The sequence below is a fragment of the Osmia lignaria genome, chromosome 16 (assembly GCF_051020975.1).
Source record: "Osmia lignaria lignaria isolate PbOS001 chromosome 16, iyOsmLign1, whole genome shotgun sequence".
Taxonomy (NCBI): domain Eukaryota; kingdom Metazoa; phylum Arthropoda; class Insecta; order Hymenoptera; family Megachilidae; genus Osmia; species Osmia lignaria.
This window is the reverse complement of record NC_135047.1, coordinates 1109720-1132539: the sequence shown is the minus strand read 5'-3', so window position 1 is coordinate 1132539 and position 22820 is coordinate 1109720. Positions and strand designations below refer to the sequence as shown.

At 40.5% G+C, this 22820-nt stretch overlaps 1 protein-coding gene across 8 annotated transcripts in view; it reads left to right on the top strand.

The window, feature by feature from the left end:
- The window catches only part of Shal (potassium voltage-gated channel protein Shal), an 87734-nt gene that overhangs the window by 46928 nt on the left and 17986 nt on the right, over positions 1-22820 (top strand). For 7 of the 8 annotated variants that reach the window (XR_013063579.1, XM_076692887.1, XM_076692888.1 and 4 more), the window contains exons 3-4: positions 9206-9394; positions 21470-21622. Coding sequence is in view for 7 of the 8 variants with exons in the window: in XM_076692887.1 (XP_076549002.1) it covers positions 9206-9394; positions 21470-21622 (342 nt within the window). In the remaining variant the exon portion in view is untranslated. The remainder of the gene's footprint in view (positions 1-9205; positions 9395-21469; positions 21623-22820) is intronic. The other variant, XM_076692890.1, reaches the window with a different exon arrangement.

Below are 22820 nucleotides of genomic sequence, written 5' to 3'. Positions count from 1 at the left end.
CTGTCTGTCAATGGGTTTTCACCTCGTAAAACACATCAGTAAAACGTATCACCGACCATCTACATTCAATAAATCAAAACGAAGCAGATACCCTGACTTTAAATTACTGCTGACACGTTGTCGTTCCGTTATTACACTGATATAACGTCGATTTATGTGACTGCGTACGAAGTTTAATCCGCAGTATTTCCAAAGAAAAATCAACCATTTCGGTGATTCGAACGTATTAAGGACCAGGAGGGGATTTTTGTGGTTCGAATCGAATATCGATTTCGTGTTTCCGCTGAAATTTATAGTTCGACGAGAACGATATCTACTTCCTATAACTATAGAATCATAGCTCGAGGTATAACGTTAATTAATGACTGCTGGTAATTAGTGGCTGCAATTAAGAGGCCGTTTTCGAATCACCAGCCGTGCTATCCACGTTACTATTAGTGACTTTATTGAATTATTAATATAAAAATAAATTTTTATAAATGCAAAAACGGAACGTCCAGATGTGTCTGGATTTTCTCTAAACTCTAAGTCGAGAGATTCTACACTGAGAGGAAATGCCATAAACAGTTCCAAGGTAAAACGTGCCCCGATTCTGTTCAGTTCCTTGTTGGTTTTCATCGAGTAAAGACGTTCTTTCCGAGCCGTATTAATAAAGTGTAAAATTAAAATATAAAAAAGTATATTTTATTTAAGGACCCATTTCTAATACACTTTAACCCTACCCACTTGACTGTCTATTATAGAAAATTATTTTAACAATGAAAAAAATCTCACAGTTGTTCACTTCGCTTATCGTTAGTTCGTAAATAGAAAAGCTGACAATTCATGATTTTATAGTTGCTTAAGGTTTAAACAAAATAGACGTTTCCGTTCGCGATGCTATTTATCGCACAGTGATCTAAGCTTTCTACCGAATTACCATGAATAATTCAATTGGCCAGTCGTAAACTTTATTCTCTGAATTTCAAGCGGTTACGGTCTTCTTGACGCACAAGATTTATCGTCGTCTTTGCTCGATTCGAATCGCTTTGTGTTCTCATGTATTTCTTCCTACAAAGATTTACAATGCTTCTCTTCCCTTTTTTTTTTTTTTTCAAACGCCTGCCAATACGTTTGATTTAATTTCGGCCACGTTTGCACGTGTACCCTATAAAATCCTATTTTATACAGGATGGCGCAATAACTGTAATTGCTAAACTAAAAATATCATAGCTCTGGGTCACGTTTGACCCGGTGCCGCTGTTTCATGATTAATCTAGACTAATTAACGTCTGCGCGTATGTGGACGTCGAATCCGATTGGTTGCACATCAGCCACGTAGCAATTGATCGATTAATTATTCAAACGAGCCGAGACCGCTCGATAGCGATGTAAGTCGATTTCAGATGTGCTTGCCATAATTTCTAGCGAATGTTCGAAAATTTCCGCTGCCTTTAGTAAATTGCTACGTGTCTGTTGAACGCGAGATCGAACACTGGCGGTTGCTCGACGGTAAACGCCCTCATGGCTCAATCAATTTACCGGTCTGGGCGTTCAATCGTTTGCCTATGTTTCCTTCCTGAAATTTCATGCCGACTCGTTCTCGAGGGGCAAGTTAAGGCTTAGGGAGAGCCTAGTTCGGAACCTCCTCCTTTAATTAGGTTCAAACGCTACTCCTGTTCCTGTTACATTATCGAAAAAAATATTCATCCATATAGGTAATAGGTAATATCAGGACATCAATAATTCATTGACGAGGTAATTAGCGTATCGAGGAGAAATCCTCTCTAGGTAATGGGATGCAGTCTAGCGAAATTTCGTCGAATCACTTGCCAGTTTCCTGTTATTCTTCTCGATTGGCTGCACGGCACAATGCTTCAGCCGATAACAATGGAATTATCGAGTCGTGAACGGCAACAGACATCCCTTGCTTCCTTTATCCCTCTCTTCTTCTTCTTCTTCTTTCTCTTTTTTTTATTCCTAGCAGAAACAGCAGGATCGAGAAAGCGAATTCCTTTTGATTCGACTGTTCCCACCGTAGCTGGTCGATTACCTTTGTTCGAGCCGATATTACGTGGCCACGATAAATGTTCGAGAACAATGGCAGAGATTCCTTCGAGCGGATTAACTCGGCGCGAACTCGTTAAAAAGGGACTTTTAATTGGAACTCTTTATGCCGGTTGGAAAATTGACTTCGTTCAACAGGCTTTGGCACGAATCGGGGAAATAAGAGAAGGTGATTATCCAACGTAATTATTTCAGATTATTCTTTAATGTTCTCGCGGGTTCTTCTTTAAATTGAACTCAACTTTGGTTGATTGATTGGTTGCTAAGACTCCCACTCTTGATTAGATTAAATATTATTCTATTCGGTTCAGATTGGATAGAATAATATTTGAGCGAATTGAGAGGCGAATTGAAATTTGGATCCAGTCTAACGATTCTCATCGCGAGGGATCGCGAAATTTATCAGCGTCCAACAGCGTCGTTTCACGATGGAAGGACCGGAAGTTACACAGATTCCAAAACGCATTCATCGTTGACACAATATCGCGAGTAGAAACGTGGAGAGGGATGAAGTTGTTCTCTGAAACGTATCTACGTGGACCACCAGCTTCCTCTTTCCCGAACAACGTTGAATCGAACAATTCAAATGACATTCGCGTTTACTAGCGATACAATACCAGGCTGATAACAATTTTTTACCGACCAGATGACAGAATTCTGTTGTCGAACCGCGGTTAATACGAGGAAATCAATGATAATTATTACGATTTTCAGGTATAAGAAGCGTTATGGAAACACTGCAGGTTTCTCAGGTTTCTGAGGGGGGTATTTTCACCTCGGTACTTTACTATTTTAATTTTCAATGCTTCAGGAAAGTAGGTCTTGCGTACTTTTATTCCAGGACGGCCCTTTCTTGAAAAGGCGAAAGGCCGCGCCCCTTTCAGCCGTCCGTGACCCACCGCGTTATTTGTCGACGTTCGCTTAATTAACTTATCGCCAGGCTGGGAAAGTTACGGGAGGGTGTACGGGGTGAAATGAAGGGGAATAAAGGTGATGGTGGTGGCGGTAGGAATGGCTCGAAACGCGATCGTAGGAATCGTGGATATTCCATTTTCTTATCGGTCTAGCGGCATCCACCTTCCCTCATCTTCCTTGGATTAATTGCTGGGAACCACGCGATATTTCCGGCCACGTTCGTGTCTCTGCACCACCGATGGCCTTTCTCGAACCTCGCCTACCCTTAAATCGTCCTTTTCGTTTCTGTCCCTGCCTCGTTCAGGCTTGGGTCAGCTGTGATTCGTTTGGCAATCGTGATAGAGTAATTTTCATCAAAATACACGCGTTCTGTTCTTGTCGAGACACGACGGAACACGGTGTCGAATGAAACGACGGGCAAACATAAATCATCCATAGATGAAGGATGTCGTAAGCGACGTGTTGGTTCCAATCCTTTTTGAAAAATGACAGCCTTCCTTTCGATGGAATTGAAGTTTGAACATTCTATCGATGCTTCGAACGGTTTGCAGAATTTATTAAGTATTCAAGTACTTCTTCGAGTAATGCATTTCGTACAAGTGCATCATACTGGATGTTGTTCCATCGAATGAAATTTTTCAAACTCTTATCGGATACATTAAAAGCCTTTCAACATTTTTCACGAGCGCTACTTGATCCCGACGAAACCCTTACTCAGTCGTTGAATTAATTAATTCACCAATGTATATTGAACTTGATTTCAAACTCTGTATGTAACAAACGCATTTTTAATATTTTTAATTTCAATACAAAAGCGACATAGCTCTATGAAATTAACGGATATAATTTACACAGTAACTTAATATTTTTTTTTTTTTTTTCATTTTATTACCAGAGTTAAAATATTATGTCGAAGGATTATGTTTGCGAAACAGGATCTCTCCTCTCCATCATGGTAATTACTATTATAGGATGAAGGACGGTCCTCGTAGCATGTCGATGGTTAATTAATTCGATGCGAGACAACAGGTATCTGTCGTTCAGTAAACCCGATAAAAACCTGTATTCATAAACGAATTAATTAGCGGCGAACGTCGATTAATTCGCCTGGTGAGTCTGATCGAGTCTGTCCTTGTATTTGCCTAAGTAACGATATTAGCGCATGGATTATGTACCATCGAATTAAAGTGAAAACCAACTCTGTTCTCGTTCGAATGTCGTCGTGTTCCAGACAATTTATCTTCGTCGAGAATTCGAATCTCTACCCTCGTATTTTCTTCGTCTGCCGCGTAAGTTACGGGTGTCGTCTGTGTAATTAATCTCGAGCAGGCTGTTAATTTTTTCTTCTCCTCGTTATCGCTGGACTCTAGCCAGGAAATTTCATTCTTCCGTTTCCGGTTGGCCGCATCGCGAGTTCCTCCTCGTGATCCATCATTCTCTGTCCGATGACACGAGATACTCCTCGTTTTTGGTACCATTCTTCTCCCGTTGTTACATTCTTCAACTTCTGCGTCCAGAAAGATTTATAGCACAGTCTCTCCTGGAGAAGCCTATCACGCTGGCTACCGTAAATTCCACCATAACTTTCGACTACGATTGACCCCGATTCCGTAACCGGAGGGTTAACGATTTCAAACTGAAATACTTTCGAATAGCTGGTAACATAATCGCGAACTTCGGTAAATACGTGGCGTGGCTAGATGCAGTAAAATCTCGGTGGAAAGTGCACGCGGTTGCGACTGCGCCCGTTGAAACTGCATTCGAGGACAACTTCCTGACATTTCGCAGCTGCGGTCGACCGCGTAAACACATCCACAAACGTCCAACCGTACCGCACGACACCTTGCAGACGCGGATCTGACGCTTCGAACGGTCGACCTGCTGAAAATATACGATTCACTACGAATATAAATATGGTAAACACCGAAGGTATGGAAAGAGGGAAAGAGAGAGAATTGTTTTCTTGCTCCTGCTGCAGTTCGCTATAATTAGCTCGTACGCTCGTAATCACGCGTAATTTCACATCGATGGACGGTGTTTGGTCAATGGTTAAACTTAGGGAGAATGGACGAAAGCAAATATTTGATTTCTCGAAACGAGGCGGAATCGAATTCCGATATGGTGTACTCATTGCCTGCCAGAAGGAGCCTTTCCAGAAATCCCTAGTTCGATCATTGATATATTATGTAGGAGAGGAGAGAAAAAGGCGTTTTGTCTCGGGATCATCTGTCAGACTCGTCGTGGGGCTGACAACAGACGATCCCTGCCCCAGACACCTATAATACCGCAATTCGGAACTTGCATGCCGGGCGACCGTTTGCGAGAACACTGTCACCGATCATCTCGCCGCCACCTAGCGGTCCCCGTCCCGAACTAAAGGCGTCTGGGGGATGAAATCCTCCCCTTCCTCTCCACCAAAACGCCTACAATTAGGTATAGCAAATTTTGTCAGTATTATTTGTACCCATTGGAATTGTTATCGAAGTGACTCATTGAATGCATTTCAACGTGAGGTAATTCAATGTAAATAACAATTGTTGCCTCGTAGACCCTTCAGGTCCCGGCAAAAATAGGTTATAAAATCGAGGTCTGGTCGACTACCCTTCATTGGGGTCACGTATCGTTAGGTGCTCCGCAATTAAAAATTAGGAATTCCCAAAAAGGATAAGTTTCCGAATGGCCCCCACTAAAATTGAGAACTTAGGTTCGGTATATAACCTAAATTGACTACCAGAAACCGATCAAAATTGATTTCAGAGCTGGATGTCTTACCATGTCGTGGTAAAAAATTTTTGTACAATTTTGGGACTACATATGCGCTATTCGATACTACGCATGCGTTATTCAATACTGCGCATGCGCTATTCAATACTGCGCATGCGCTATTCGACGCTGCGCATACACAGAACCTAACCTACTCTAACCTAACCTTACCACGATATCTCGAAAACGGTAAGACATCCAGCTCTGAAACCAACTTTGATCGGTTTCTTGTAGTCAAATTAGGTTATATATCGAACCTGAGTTCTCAATTTTGGTGGGGGCATTCGGAAACATAGCCCCTAAAAATTTTGGAAAATCCCACGGTAAACCTTTCAGTTCCTCACATTTACTCATTCACACCACATTTTCTCCACCACTTTCTCCAAAACCAAAAAATCCTGCCCAATCATAACATAATTTTCTCTTCCATTTGCATATTCCTTCCTGCGTTTCCACTAATCAACGATATTTCCACCCATAGACAAATTGCATTCTTGTACTTACGCAGAAACGAGATCAGAATTCCGAGAACTCTCGTAGTAATAACACCTCTGGAAAAACACACACTGTCATTTGTACATCATATACTCTGTTAGTGAAATACAGTTTCATAATAAACCAATCAGTCGACTCCATTCATTCAACATAAAACAATTCTCGAGTATTAAATTATTCGAGGATCACTGAGACATTTGAGAGCGAATCAACGATCTCAGGTCACAGTATTATATAACAATATTAGATGACATTCAATGTTGAACTTGGCATGGCTGATTCATGAGCAGGGACGAAATAAGCGGAGCAAGATCATTCCATATTTCCTAGTTATTGATATATCCGAGTCGTGGTGACTGTAAATTATGAAGCAGCGATGTTCGACGCGTAGAAACAAAGACAGTGTTAGATTCAGCCGATTTATCGTTAAGCCATGATCGTGAGTTCCTGCGATCGATCTTACCCTTATCGTTGCACGATTTCGTAATTCCCTCGACGGTTCAAGTATAATCGTTACATTATCGTGCCGTTAAGGAAATTTTGTAGAAGAATTCCCGGCCGAGATCCACGAAACTCGATAAGCGAAACAGCCCGGTCTGTAACCGTTGCGGACACGATTTACTTCGGTTAACGCAAATTGCCTGAAAAATTCTTGATAAAGCTTGATCAGCGATAAACAAACGGTGTAAACAGACGTTAATTCTTGGGAAACTTGTAAAACGTTCGAAGCGGAACGAACGACGATTGTTATCGTTTAATGAGAAAATTGAGCATGAAATTTTCCTTGTAATCGATCATTTTATTTTCTCCGGTAATTCTCGTTGACTTCTGGCCGGATTCTAGTTGACGGGCAAATCAGGGTGTTGCGCGAAGCTTTATAGGGCTTGCGGACGTAGTAAAAGGCTCGTTAAAGAGAAATAACGCGTTAATGATGGATCTAACGAAAGCCATGCGTTGTGTACTGGTGCGATGTCATTTAACTCTGGTGCCGGGCCGTTCTTTATGTCTTCCGCACGAGAAGTCTCGTACAATGAAGGTTCAGTGTGTGTAATACGGTACGCGCAGAGGTTTGGAGCCGCAGGCGCGGCTGCTTGCCCGAGATAAATGCAACAACATCGTTCCCTGAATTATATCGATGTTTTGCAAAAAGTTTGCGGATTACCCGGGAAAACGCTTACGCGATACGAAATCTCTGCTATGCCAACAAAGTTTCCGCTTTAACGAGACGCGCTGACGAATTTAATGACCCTATTGCCATCGTTCAATGTTACGTTTTTGCATAGTAAATGTACGATTTTCAAATATAAATAAATATAGTTTGACACGATTCGATGACATTTTTCATTCATTTTCTATATTTTTGGAAAGCTCGCCGGTAATTAATTTTCTGGTAAAATGAGTCTCGTTACGGTGCTGTATATCAGAAGTCATGAAACTATGTAAACACACTAATATTAGTAATAATCTTATATACTTGTTTAATTAATAATAGAGTTTATGATTACATAGTTCATACAAATAAAATGATATGGATGAATTAAGATATAAGAATATAATGAAAAATATAGAAAGACTTCATTTTTACACCACATGGTCAAGAGTAGTAGGTAACTGTGAGCACCTCTCTCAACGCCGACGTTGGCTAACATTGGCATCATTTCTAATACTGTCAATACGGAACTACGAAAGAACTAGAAAATCCAGTGGTTGGAGTGTAATCGTTTCGGAAATGGTCGTGGATCCGTGAGTTCAAAAACGGAATTTCCTGTGTGCGTCGATCGCACGCGTCTGCGTCCGACAGGCGAGCTTGTCCGATTTTTTCTACTGAATGTACGCGTCTTAAAAGAATACACTGGTGGAATTAATTCTGGACATTTTGAATAAAAATATTCTTTATTTCATATTTGTGCAGAAAATGTATATTCTGCTAAGCTAAATTGATACCGTAATATTTTTATTATAATCTATAATGTTTATACTTCATATTTTCACACCATTTCTGTGAATGTTTTAAAATTTTTATTTCAAAAACTCTAAACTGTATTCTTATTTTTATTTTTGCGCCTAGTAACACGAAATGTCGCATGATGTGAAATAGCCAATCACAGGATGAAAGGATATCCAACGAAATATTAATCTTTTTCAACCTCCTTTGATAAGTTGAAATTGTAATTTTTATTGTATATTAAAAGTATGGCTGTAAATACTCGTAAGCGACGCCCTAAAATTAGAAAACAATGATTAGAATATAAAATATAAATGATTATATATTAAATAATTTGAATAAATGCGAAACTTAGTAAAAATTTGAAAGTGTCCAGAATTAATTCCACTAGTGTATAGCCATCAGTAGAAAAAATCGGACAAGATCGTCCGGACGCAGGCGCATGCGATCGACGCACATAGGAAATTTCGGCCTTATAGGAAATTCCGCCTTTAAAGCGTCAGTTGGTCGCGTCGCCCCGCGCCGCGCTGCGTCGTCGCGTATGGTAATTTCATGCGGAAAATTCCCGCTAAAAGCGTAATTGACCGAGGATGGCAGAAAGCAGGAGGCCCCGAGGGAACGAAGGAAAAAACAGGCAGACAATGCATCGTTGTTAGTCTAATGACTTCTTGCTCGGACGCGCCCCCGCGCGCGTCAATTCGCTCGCCTCTGGAGAGCCGCTGATGCGTTGTCGTAGCGATTTTCAGCGATGATAACCTCCTTCCCATTGTTTCGCGCGAGACAATCTCGCTCGACCTGGAAAGACATGCGTTTTTACTTCGTTTCCACTAGACCCTTTCTTCTTTCGAAGATGCTTTTTTCGAAATGAAAGTTCCCTTTTACATTTGGTCACTTTCCAAAAATTCATGTGAACTTGTTTGACCATGGACGTGTTTTTCTCCTTTTGGCAAAGGTATAAAATCGATAATATAAGAGATACTGTTAGATATCCAGTATTTTTGTGATACTGATTGTACGTACTTTTTTTCTGTTTTGTTACAGAAAGCCAGATTGGCACGTATCAGGATCGCTAAAGCTTCGAGCGGAGCAGCGTTCGTGAGCAAAAAGAAAGCGGCTGAAGCCCGATTGGCCGCACAGGAGAGCGGACTTCAGCTGGACGACTCTTACAAGGAGGAGGATATCTTCGAGCTACAGCATCATCATCTACTTCGTTGTTTAGAAAAGACTACGGTAAGTCCTCGAAACGTATTTCTAGCATTTGTAAAAATTCTTCGTCGCCGGATCGTTTGGCTGTGTTTCCGAATGGCCCCACCAAAATTGAGAACCCACCCTCGGTATATAACCTAAATTGACTGTAAGAAACCGATTAAAGTTGGTTTCAGAGCTGGATGTCTTACCGTTTTCGAGATATCATGATAAGGTTAGGTTAGATTAGGCTAGGTTCTGTGTATGCGCAGTATCGAATAGCGCATGCGCAGTATTCAATAGCGCATGCGCAGTATTCAGTAGCGTATGCTCAGTATCGAATAGCGCATGCGTAGTCTTACCACGATATCTCAAAAACGGTAAGACATTCAGCTCTGAAACCAATTATAATCGGTTTCTGGTAGTCAATTTAGGTTATATACCGAACTTGAGTTCTCAATTTTGATGGGGCCATTCGGAAACTATACAAAATTGTACAAAATTGTACTACGATATCTCAAAAACAGTAAGACGTCCAGTTCTAAAACCAATTTTAATCGGTTTTTGGTAGTCAATTTAGGTTATATACCGAACCTGAGTTCTCAATTTTGGTTGGGCCATTCGGAAACTTATCCGATCGTTTCTCTGGATAGAGAAAAATTGTTAATCTTTTTTTTCATTCACTGTAAAGTTCGTTACCTTTTACTGAGACGATGAGAAAAAATTGTTGATCGTTATGATGCGTCGAGGTGGTAGATGTTTCATTAAGCTCGTCGGTGGCTCGTTTAATATCGTGGCGTCAGTGTGGGATATGGCAGGTTATCCGAGCCGGTTCATTCTCTAGGCGAGAAGTAACGTGGCCGCTTAGAAACTAAGAGTCCGCTTCGCGCGTTGCAGAGTAATTTGAATAAACCCTCCCGTGTTCGGGTCTAATTTTAGCTCGGCACTCGCGAGGGATTCCGTGCCACCCACTAAGCTCACCCAGACCGTTTTATGTGTATTCTCTTTGTGTGCGATCGTGACAGGTACTGCGGAAACGTATGTGTTTCGAGGAACGCGCGCGACACAGAGCCTCGTTCTTTGTGCTATGCAACCGTATACTGGCTGTTTCATTAACTTCGTTACAACGTTTACGCGAGTGGTGTCTATCCGTGACGACACGATTTCTATTCTAATCATTTTAACAGACAAATTTATTCTTATACAAAATTTATATTATTTTTTCAGTTTGAAAATTTTTAAATAAAATTTGCCAATTACAAGTTTCAAATTGCAATTAGCGTTTGATATAGTAGGTAAAAATAAGGCGAAGATTAGTGGCGTGAAAAACATCGATATCACGAGATGCAGCGAAAACACGGACGTGTATAGCACGGTACGCTTTAATTGCAATTATTTGGGATACGATTGATTCAATTTTCAATTTCAGCTTTCCACTTGTTACCCTGCGTAATTAATATGATACTAATATCGCTTAAATTTTAGATACGTACAAGTAGGGACATTGAATAATAATGGAAGATTGGCACAGTTTAAAGTTGTGTATTGAAAAACTGTAGAACTGTACATAGCTTTGCGTCAGCACTGTTCATCCCATGTCTATTTAGTCTTTAAACTTCCTTTTTACTGTGTTAAGAAACTGTTGGCTGATTTTCAACAGAATTCAATCCTTCTTAGCACGATGTGGCGGTGAAGGTTTTCAAAATCAAAAAGTAAATCGTTCTTGACATTCCAATGAATATCTCCTTTACCTTCTATTATTGACCACATTTGTTATTTCGTTCGATAGTCGTCCTTGTATCGATATCACTCGATACATCGGAGATCTAGAAAGCATGTTTGCTAACAGGTATGCTGTATAATATGCAGGTACAATGAAAAAGCAAAGCGTTGAATAGCTTGATTAAATAGGTCAGATGGTATTTCGCGAATCGAAGTCTCTGTCTCGTTCGCCACTCGAGCTTGAATTTCCACGAAAATTGTGTTAATTGCAAGTTTTTCCGGGGGCAAGGAGGCATCGATTAACTTCGCGAGGGTTATCGGTACGAGTGCTTTCTCTGTGCATTTTACGAATATGAGATCGAGTAGAACTTTAGCCAGTGAATTTTTAGGATTAAAGGCCTTTCAACGAGTCCTCACTTCAACGTAGAGGAGAAGGTACAAATATGAGATACCAAGGTTTTAACCCGTACGCAGTATTAACTCTTTTAACAACGATTGTATATTAAGTATTACGACGAGTAAAATTCTCTTTCATAATATTTTTGATAGATATCATTGCTGTATTTAACAGACGTTTTAACTTTTGCCCGTAATAGAAAATTTCTACGCGTGCTTTTTTGCTGTAGTTTATTTAGCGAGTATCAAAAAAGCAAAACGAGTAAGTTATACTATAATAATCATAGTATTAGTATATCAAATTTGTGTTTTGATTATGATAAATAATAATAGAGAGTGAAACAACAAATTTGTAGAAATATGAGATACTTGATTTGTAGCAATATGAGACAGTCTCATATTAATATTACATTTTGAAAATTATTAAATAATAAAATGAACATGAACATATAAAATGTGCGTAAAGGCAAATTGTGGATTTAACACTAGAACTACCAAAACAGTTAAAATGACTGGTTTCAAGTTTCTTATTTTAATTTATAAATTTTATCAAAGTATTTTTGCTAGAATGTATGTTGGCTATTGTCAAGATAAAGAATGGATATATATATTAAATTAAGTTTCATCAAATTATATTTATTTAATTTTCTGTATTATTTTCAGGATAAAAATTAGTGTGCATCAAACATCGGTAATTCTAGTGTTAATTATATCTGACGTCCTGTTATATTTAATTTATTATTATTAATGTTCTACTTTAGTTTTATAACTTTATTCTTCTCACGAGTAACATTGTCTTCTATTATTACCCGAATTTCTATTAGGCCGAATTTGCCATCGATTAGAAAAAATGAAAAAGAAAAAGTAGAACTTTTGTAAAGTCTATAATATTTATATTCATACAGCACGTTATGTATGAAATTCTCCAAATTTTTGTCTGAGACTTTCTACATTTGAAAATAAAATGGGTATCCCATATTCGTACCCTCTCCTCTATTATTCCCTTTTTTCTCTTCTCCCTGAACGGACTCGGAGTTCCCCTTTTTCGTTGAAATCTAATAGACATCATATCTTCTTCTTCTTCTTCTTCTTCGAGTAGCACAACAGTTTTGTTACTTCTTATCAGCTTCCGATCACCTTGCTTTCCCCAACGAACACGAGCTTGCCCGATAGATCCGTTTGTTCACTGTCCTGCACCCAGTAGCTGTACTTAACCCAGAAAGCAACGCGATTCCGGGTTGCCTTTGTTGAGTCGTCAAGAAAATCGTGCACACAGCCTGGGGCCCCGTCGTTCCACTTCCTGTCGCTTTCTCACGCTTTTCGAGCACGGCTACGTGCCACCGCCTCAACTTCCTGCCAGAGTGTACCCCTGTCAACTAAGAGGATGTCCACGAATTCTGTTCATGCGTCATCATTGTTGAGCTTCTACCGCCATCAAGGGGATGATTTGTAGCGCGACAGCGAAGCAATGGCTATTTTTTCGTTTTCAATTTCTATGGTTTTCCTCGTTCGAGTTAAAAGGATCTGGTAATCTAGAAATATAATACAATGTCCAAGAGTGTCCATCTGGACATCCTCGTTTCATTATCTTTCACGATAGCCTTTCGTTTCAAATTTTCCAATCAGAACTTTTCCCACAGATTCGTTCGTTCTACTTCTTCTTCAACTCGACTCCCTCTCTCTCTCTCTCTCCTCATCTAACTTACCCTCTGAGTTATTTTTCCAGCCCCAATCCCTCCGTACTTTTGTCCTCTGGTTATTGCCAATCGATACGATTCTGCTTTACATGGAATTTTCGAACGAAATATAAAAGCATCCGATAACAAGGATAGAGGAGTACGTGCTACCCTCTGATAAGAGAGTGTTTCACGAAACGACTCGACGCGACGGATCAACTTTCTGCACGATTGTTTCGTAACTGGAGGCTCAGAAGCAAAAGAAGCCCCTTTGGAATTCCATAATGAAACGAAATACCAATTTGGACATTGTCCAGACATCCATCGGGGTTTTAGTATTCTGACGTTTGTTTTTCAAGGGTTGCCTTTCATTTTTCATCTACAACGTTCTTTGTTTGTTGTAATAGAGAAATATTGGGGGAATAGGTTAATTAAGATGATTAATGGGAACGGAGGATCTTAGATGATTAAGGAAGTTTGAAACACAATAGAGACGAATTCTGTGCAAGATCTTGATGGGATTATTGCGTGCCACTTCCATTCAACACCCCCTTCTGCGAGTAGCTGAATGAATATGAGAGAAGAAGAATCGTATCATTAAAAGCGAAGATCTACTTTTAATTTACGAATTTTAATATTTTACCTTATATTAACTGAAATCTTTTATTTTGCAAATTTCCTTTGTTCTTTAAAATTTCGCGATCTTACACGGAACGGGGTGGATTCGATCACTTGCTCTCCCAACAGATGCTAAATCTCATTCAATGATTTGCTATTTTAAATATCCACGCTAAACATAAACGTTTTCGTGTATTTTTTTTTTGTAATATCAACACTTGTAGCGCTTGTTTAAGATGCTAAATTATAGTGAATCATTCTGTACATACGTGTGTTTCCAAAAATACAATTACAACACAAAACGGGTGAAACGAGCTGTTTCCTCTCGAGGACTTTGATCCTCTTTGCGACGTAAAAGCACTTCTGTTCCCGGAGAACACGGTACACGTCTAATACAAAATCCATCATCGAAACAAAGATACAGGAACGATTTCTCAAGGAGAAAAATCTTTGAAAATGGATATCGTGTTGCGCAGCTCGCTCGCGAGTATCGTACGCGGCCAATCGGCGTGACGCGACAGTGTCGTCGACAGTGTCGGCGTATTGATTTCTTCCGGGTCGTGGTCGGCCTCGATCGAATCTCATCGGGGATCGGAGTCGTCGGGGCGAGACGTCACACCCGGGGATTAATTATAGCCGGGAAACGGCGTTAAAGAGGTCCAACAATAGCGGAGAGCCCCATCAGATTTTCCGACTCGCGTGGCACAAGCGTAGCGGCGCCAACCTCGCGGAAGAAAGTGTTTTTTTCGCCTTGAAAATGTGACACCTCTCGTTGCTTATAGCTATTAAAACAGCCTTTACATTAGGCAACTTTAATAATTGATATCCTTGAAAAAATTGTCGCATTTCTTCATCTTGCGAAACTGGAGGTACAGTTTGGTTGGGTCACGATTTCTTGCCCGTCTTCATCCGCCCGCTCGAATTTTCCTTTTTCTCTGTCCCGGTTTTCTCTCGCGACGTTCTCGTCCTTTCCGGCACGTTTATTTCCAGCTGGACGATATTAAATTCACGAGTGGCCAGGCCGTGTCACCGTTTTTCGGCCCGAGCGATGCATACGCAACCGGGTATTCAGCCATCCGTGCTTCTCTGATTCTGCTGCGAACACTGGAACCATTTTAATTTTGATCCTTCAGGATTTCTTCGGTGTTATACTCCGAACATCTGGGTTAGTGGATTGGGATCTTTAATCAACTGAAAGGTTTCCTGCTTTTTGTTGTGTACTATTTTCAGTTTCTAATCTTCTAGAATCCTCTTTTATCATTTTTATAATTTTTATAATAAATGACGACAGGAGTTTACTTCAGTTTCGATTCGCTAAGGAAACGAAGGGAAGAAATGTGCTGTTTTCTTGGATAGGACGTGTCCGTTTCATAGTAATCCCGCGAAATAGGATGGGACGAACGTTTGGTTAAGGTAGGGACATCCATAAAATGGCGACAAGGGGTCAAGTCGGCTGCCGTGGACGAGTTATTTATGGGGCACGAGGATGACCCAGCTGGATTTACGAACGGTGATCGCTGCCTCTATTAACCGGGGAATGCATATCCATTCTGGCCACGTCTTGCATTTCTAAAACGGTGCCACCCCTGCCGGTGTCCATCTTTCCCACCGTTTCGAAACAATCCGGAACGATCGAAATCGAAACCATCGAATTTCTTTATTTTAATTATCGCACCTGATCAGCGTGTCAATTATAAATCCTTACGAGCTTCAACTTTAAAAACGTGACCGTGAGAGTGATAAGCTTTATCGTATAATTCGAAACTTTTTCAAATAATAATGTACTCCTGGGAATGTAAGTTGACTGGTAGGTATGCGAATGACAAATGTGCTTCTTTCGCAAGTCATTATTCATTAATCAGCTGAACTTTATCCCCCTATAAGACTATACATTTCAAAGCGACCAGGTAATCGTTACTTCTTATCGTTAGAAAAGGATGTACAGTGTTAACTCTATAAGTGACACGAGTTCTGCTTCACTCACGACGTTAGGAAGGGAGATAGAGTATTGCTTTAGAATTCAGTGAGCTATTAATGCGAAACGAGGTGAGCTACCGATGAATTTATTTTAATTTATATTTAAACACGCGCAGCTGGATCGTACGGCTTAGTTGGATCAATGGTTGCGCTAAATAAAAGGCGCAATTGGTAGCCCTCTAAAATGGTGTCACGTCCCGCGTCAGTAGTATCTTGGAGAGGTCAGTACGTTTATAAGCGCCGTATTACAATTCCACCGTACGAAAATAGCGACGCCGTTCTGTTTATAGAGAGCCGGCTTCTGTGCGATTTCTTTTTTAGACGGATCGCACGCTCGAGGCCCTGTGTTTCTATTTTCTAACGCCAACAGTGATGGAATTGTGTACCTTACGAACGAAACAAACCAACGATTCAACGGAATAGTAATGTTATTTGGTATCATTCGTTTGCATCCAGTTAACACCTTCGTTCACTCGGTAGAAACCAACAGCACGTATTCGATGTTTCAATTTACTATTCTTTGTTTACTATTTATTACTACCATTTTACTATTTCACTTGCGAATCATTGATAAATTGAAAATCATGAAATTGATTCCTTCCTTTCCCTTAAGTAAGTAGGTACTTCCATACGATGAATAAGAAAGGGTTCGTGTTCACGACCATTACTCCTGAGTGCTTGTTGCAAAAACTGATTTGTGGAGGAACAAAGAGGGTTTTTCTTCGCCTAGCTAAGCCCGTATTGTCTTTACCGGTCTTGTACAAATTGAGCCGCTGCAGAAGAAAAGATTGATCGCACAGAACCGGCTAGGTGCCGAACCGCAGCTTCCCTTTTGTCCATTGATCAAAGTGGAACGCGTGTATGTATCCTTGCTCCACTATGCGACAAAGAACCGTCTAAGTTACTGCTTTCAAACAAACTTCCACACGTACACGGCTGTGTTTCTCAAAACCCTATCGTCTCAAAACTTTTCATCGATATAGGCTTATATTAAATGCAGTTAATTAATTACTAAACGCAGTAACGATCGACGACACTCTCAAAGGATTTGAAATAACGAGAGAGCGCAGATCGAAACGAAGCCTTTGTCGATTTTATTTACACGCTCAACCAGCCATCCCGAGGATTATATAAAGACGAATTTATCTGAGCGAGAAAGAAATTGAGAAATTCCAACTTGTTTCAAGATACAAACGTGGATTGCCCGGGTTTTCAGAATCGTTTACCAGTTATTCGAAACTGAAACAGTCAACCGCGAAAAACGTCTCGTTTTTCTTTCGCCTCGACGCCTTCAACGGACCATCATTTTTCACGAATTGCCTGCTCACACTGGAATAAACCTTTCTCTCACTGTCTCCCGTCCCTGTAAAATAATCCGAATTTTCCGGGACACTTGTGTCCTGGATTATATCGGATTCATGAAATTTAAATGCCTCCACGGGTCAGTGGATCGAATGAAAAGGACAAATGGAAAATCGACGGCGTTTCAATGCCGCGCGAACTGTTTAAACCTTGTCATTCAATATTTCCGATTGTATTCTTTAGATCAGGCCTCGGAATTAATTGCTCTTTTCGGCCAGATTTCTTAGGCTACGCCCCTTTTCTTTCAGTACTCGCTGTGCCCTGCGTGAGGGCCTTAAGGCTGGTAGTTGAGTGGCGAGTAGTTTAGTGTATGGACACTACAGTTTAGTCGAGTAGTTTAGTAAAACGGTTTAGTCGAGTAGATCCGTTTCATTGGACTTTTCTGATCGAGTAGGCTTCCCCCACCACTAACTAGTCTTCCCCCACCACTAATTAGGCTTCCCCCACCACTAACTAGTCTTCCCCCACCACTAATTAGGCTTCCCCCACCACTAACTAGTCTTCCCCCACCACTAATTAGGCTTCCCCCACCACTAACTAGTCTTCCCCCACCACTAATTAGGCTTCCCCCACCACTAACTAGTCTTCCCCCAGCACTAATAAGGCTTCCCCCACCACTAACTAGTCTTCCCCCACCACTAATTAGGCTTCCCCCGCCGGACCCATTTCTTTAGTCAAGCGATATATCTTGTACTCTCGATTTTCAAAGCTCAACTGTTCTAGTCCGGACACTTTTCTATGCCCTAAACGGTTTAGTAATAAGTACCTACTCCCCACTCGACTAAATTACTAGCCGTGTCTGTATGAAGTTCTCAGGGCGCATTGGAGCTACACTCGTATCAATAGATTTCTATGTCACCCATGGGGTACGATTCATACGGCACGCGCCCGAGGTGCATCGAGGACTAAGGCCCTTAGACTAATATGACTCTATTCCTACCGGTCTCCTACTGACAACAGTACCGCCCAAATTAGGGGCGATATCGGTGTATAAGGAATTAATTGTCACCGCGTATGAAAAAAGAGAAGAACATATGCGGTTAAGTGGGGGCTTCGAACGTCGTTGCGCCTCCTGCCATCCAATCCATGCCCGAATCGAGGTTATTCTTACGTTGGGCAGAGTATAGAAAGATACGTGAATGCTCATAATCGTGAAAAGGTACTTTGGATCGTACAATTTCGATTTGTTAACGATCAAATGTTCAGGATACCGATCGTAGAAATCCCAAAGGAAACGGTACTCGATTGCTAGGAAAAGGGGGTTATCGAGTGATCTCGACGTCAATCGCGTGAGTGCAGCCTCTTTACGGCTACGGCGAAGAAGATTCGATCCTCTGAAATCGAGCAGTCATGCAATCTTTTCTGTAAATCACTCGAAAAGAATTTCAGCGCTGCTTGTTGCAGCAGTTATATCCGCTAAACGACACATTCTTCTTTCTAGAAAACAAACTCGATGCCATCCTTCTCTATATTTTATTGAAAAAAGAATGTTATACGTCGCATATGTAAATGTCCTGTATAGCGATGCAGTTTGCATTTCGGAATTGAAACACTGCCGACAGTCGCGTGTGTAAAATTCCTCGCGGGATTCTGAGATAGAAAGATACAAAGCAGGTCCTGCTCGCTCGTGAGTCCACGTCAATTTATTTTCAAGCGTTTGTTCGGTAAGTTAACTGTGAACAGAATGGCAGCCGAGTCCTGACAGGGTCACGACTCGACCCGACTCGGCGTAACGTTATTTCAGGTATTATTACGTTGGTAAGGCCAAACCGAGCCGGAAATGCACGGGTCACGGCAACAAATGCGAACTCTGCCTTCGGCTGTGTAATTTGAGTCGAGAAACAACTTTCAACACGGTTCGAGTAATACTCGACGGATCAAAGTTCGTCCGACAACAATGAGACTTGCTAGAAAACGGTCTCTCCACGATTCGCGTTCGTTAAATCGTGAATTTATTCGGCTTTTTATTCTCACAACAATTTTGCACGGACTTCTGGATTTTTTTTTTTCACCATTTATTTTTACCATTCGTAAAGAATGACTTCGTACGTAAAGTTGTTTGTTCGTTATTTAAAATCCGACCTCGCATACACGTTACACCGATAATATTTTATTTTATTAACAAATGGCATTTGTTTCAAACTTAACGGATAAGCTTGTAAATAAATAAGCGTACAAATGACGCGGTTGGTCCATTTTCTATTTATAACTTTTGATGCGTGTATAAAGAAAAATATGAAAATGTGTTGAACGAATAGATAAATTAATGAAATTGCATCAGATTGATTTAAGTTAGCTTCAGCGAAGGAGAATCGAATCAACGTCTCGTTATCGTCAATTGATTCTTTTCGTCGAACGTAAAGTGCTCGATGGTGAAAGGATCCATGGCTGACAAAGCACGTTCTCGTTCTACTTGCAGCCAGCCTACGCGGTTACATAGTACAATCTACTCGAGGGCATCGATAAGTCTGATTAAAAGTAAAGATCCTTTAATTAAACTCTACTTGGCGAATCAATTTTTTTCGTTCCTTCATGGAAAGTATAATACCTTCTACGTTAAAATATCCTGTCTAATGAAAAGGGAATAAAATTTTAAAATAGCATTACCATTATATTATTAACGTAAAGTAGCAGTTCGAAGGCGTACATTTCAAAGTAAATGATCGTACATTTAGCACGCTCTAATTAATTTGATAAGGTAGCAAGTGGAAAGTTGAAATTGATAAATGAAACAATCGTGTTCCGAATAATTACGATATTTATTAGGTGGAATAATTTTTCAAATGTGTTAACGTAAAATGGCAGACTTTACAAGAAAATTGTAGAGTTTTTATTGGTCAACGTTTGCTTGGGATTGGCTTAGGCTGACCAATAACGTGGACAATCTACTTAGCCGCATCGGTAGCTGATTAAAAATGGATAAAGGAGTAGTTGGATGTGTGTAGACATTGTAGACGTTGTTTAGCGATCCCGTAGAATAGCGTACAGTTTCTTTTGTGGGGAAAAGGGAACTGTGAAGTTCACAGGCGAGGAGAATATCCGGTGAGGCATTGCAGATTATAAAACTTCGAACGAGTGGGATCGAAAGTTTTGACGTTAAATTACGAGGCGGTAAAGTTACAGGGTGTGCTTTGTTGGAACTATATCTCCGATTAAAAGTAAAAAGCGTTCCACCCTTGATCTAGAAAAAACTCGGTACGATGTATTAAACGAGCGAAACGAGTTGCAACCTTTATTCTTTCCCGTTTGTTAACAGAGAACACTTGTAATACGTACACTCCTATCTTTCGTTTTACCAGTCTAATTATCTTCAACAATAACCACTATGAATTTTCTGTTACCATGAATGTTAACAAGTTCTTTTACAATGCTTATACAACGGTATCGCACTCGTGCAGCTTTTTTATTTGCATCTATTTTCTCACAGTCATAAGTATTCAGCTGTAACTTGGACTGTCTAATTCAGTGGTTCTTAACCGGTGTTGTGACAATTTCTTGATCCTTTTTTTTGCTATTGACCGATATGTAACCTGTTACGTATGTGATTTTTATTTATTATGCAATATAAAAGATATATATACTATTTTATGATCGTGTTCTGCAAAAATCTTGTAAAATTGTAAATGTTCCGTGATTTTGAAAAGGGATCAATCCATACTAAATCACTCAGTACAAAATTAAAATGCCGCTGGTAACATTTATTTATTTTTTATTTTTTTTATAAACTCTTATTTAGACAGTCAGAAATGATGGCTGATTTATTTTTAAGATGATTCATTTTTTCTTGAACGGCTGACAATTTTGCACATTTTCGAAGTTTGCGGACACTGTAATAACTTCCTTGCTCTTAAAGATATCGAGTTCAAACAAAAGTCACATTAATCTGCATGAAACATACTATACTTTATGTTCAGCGTACATTTTGGTATATTCTGAAGGAAATAGCTCAAAAACCTAATTGAAAAAGTTGTAATAGCACAAAATCTCAATTCTAGAAAAAATTAAGACTCATCTTCCAGGTTTTTTTTGGGGTGAAGTCTTCACACGAGACTACTTTACTACTCTCTAAATAATAAGACTACAACTTGCGTAAAATCGGCACTATTCAAACTGAAATAACTCAGAAGAGACCCATCACAAAAATCTCAAATTTTCACAAAATCAACTTCTCTGACTGTCTAAATGTAGTAAGACTCTGTGAGAAAAAATAAAAATGGATTGACCCAAAGGTTAAGAATGACTGATCTAATCGATCGACGGTACACGTCCAATTTGCTATTTTTCCGTGATGCAACACACAAATATACTGAGAATTGTTCTTTCTGCACATTTCAAACGATATTGCAACAGACGAATATGTTTGTTACAGGATCGCGAGTTTGTGGAGATGGAGGTGCCGTACAACGGTGCCCCGAAGAGGCCGGGCTCACCGTCGCCGCTGACCTCCCCTGCGCACAGCACTGCCTCGAGGGGCGGCCTGCTGCACGCCTGCTGCGGCCGCTGCTATCCCCAACGTTACCAGGTACGCGGTCGCCGTATTCTCGCCTCGACGACCTCTATAAGCGAGGGTCCACCCTCGTCTTCCTCCCACTCTCACCAATCGCAGCCGACCGGACAGTCGGTGCATTATCAACCGGTTGACCCTACCACGGTGCCCAATGTCGCGTTCAACGTGCCCGGTGACAATGATCGGTTACGTCGCCAGGGCACCAGTTCGTCCAGCCCATACAACGAGACAAGGGTGTGAGCCGGGCTCGGGACAGCCGTTCTTAATCCATTGACCAATTGATTTTTAGCTCGATATTCCTTTCATTTGTCTATCGAGATATCCAAGATATCCAGATATCGAGGTTACGCTCTTTTGATGGTGAGTTATTTAGAAGGTTCGTTTAATTTCGTTCCTTTTTGAAAACGATACTAGTCGTTCGCTCCAGTTTGGTGCAGTGATACTCGAAACACTTATAGCGAGCATAAATCATATCAGAGATCGGTCTACACTTTACGTTGTTTGTCGTTGGAAGATCGATGACGAGTTAGATAAGGATATGTTTGTTCGTCTCGATTCGACGAGATGTATCAGCAGAAGACTGAGCCTTCCATATCCTCGAGGGATTTAAGATGCAGTCAGTGCAAACTCGGACTGATCGATTGGTCTTCAGTGATCCTCAGTCTATTCGAGAATTTTAATAACGTCAAAGAAAGTTGCGAACAGGTCTCAAGATCGTTTATTCCTCTTCGTCGGTAACGAAGAATCAAACCTACGATCTATCGGTTCTTGTCGATCACCTTAATCATAACTCTCGTTCGAACAAACTGTCTCGATCAAAGATGCGACTGCGTTTCAATCTGGTGCTAGAACGAAAAGTTTGTGTTCCAATATAAGGATACAAGTGCTTGCCTTTTCTAGAGGCTGGATCTCGATGATTTTTCCGATCGATTAGGTTCTCAGGTGCTTGGAGACTGATTACTGGGATTCGATGACTAATTCCCTCCCTAAGAACATAAGTATAAGCAGCTTAACAAACGAGGGTCGAATCGAGTCGATCACCCATTTTATATCAACTCGGTTCGAAATGAATATTAAATTGAATATTCGCATCGCGTGAACGGGGTATAATATACAGTATCGAATGGCGGGGGTTTCTTCCCCTACATCGGCTTTTTCCCTAGGGAAGGCTAGTACTCGCCAATATAGGTATTTATCGAGTGCTACGCTAGAA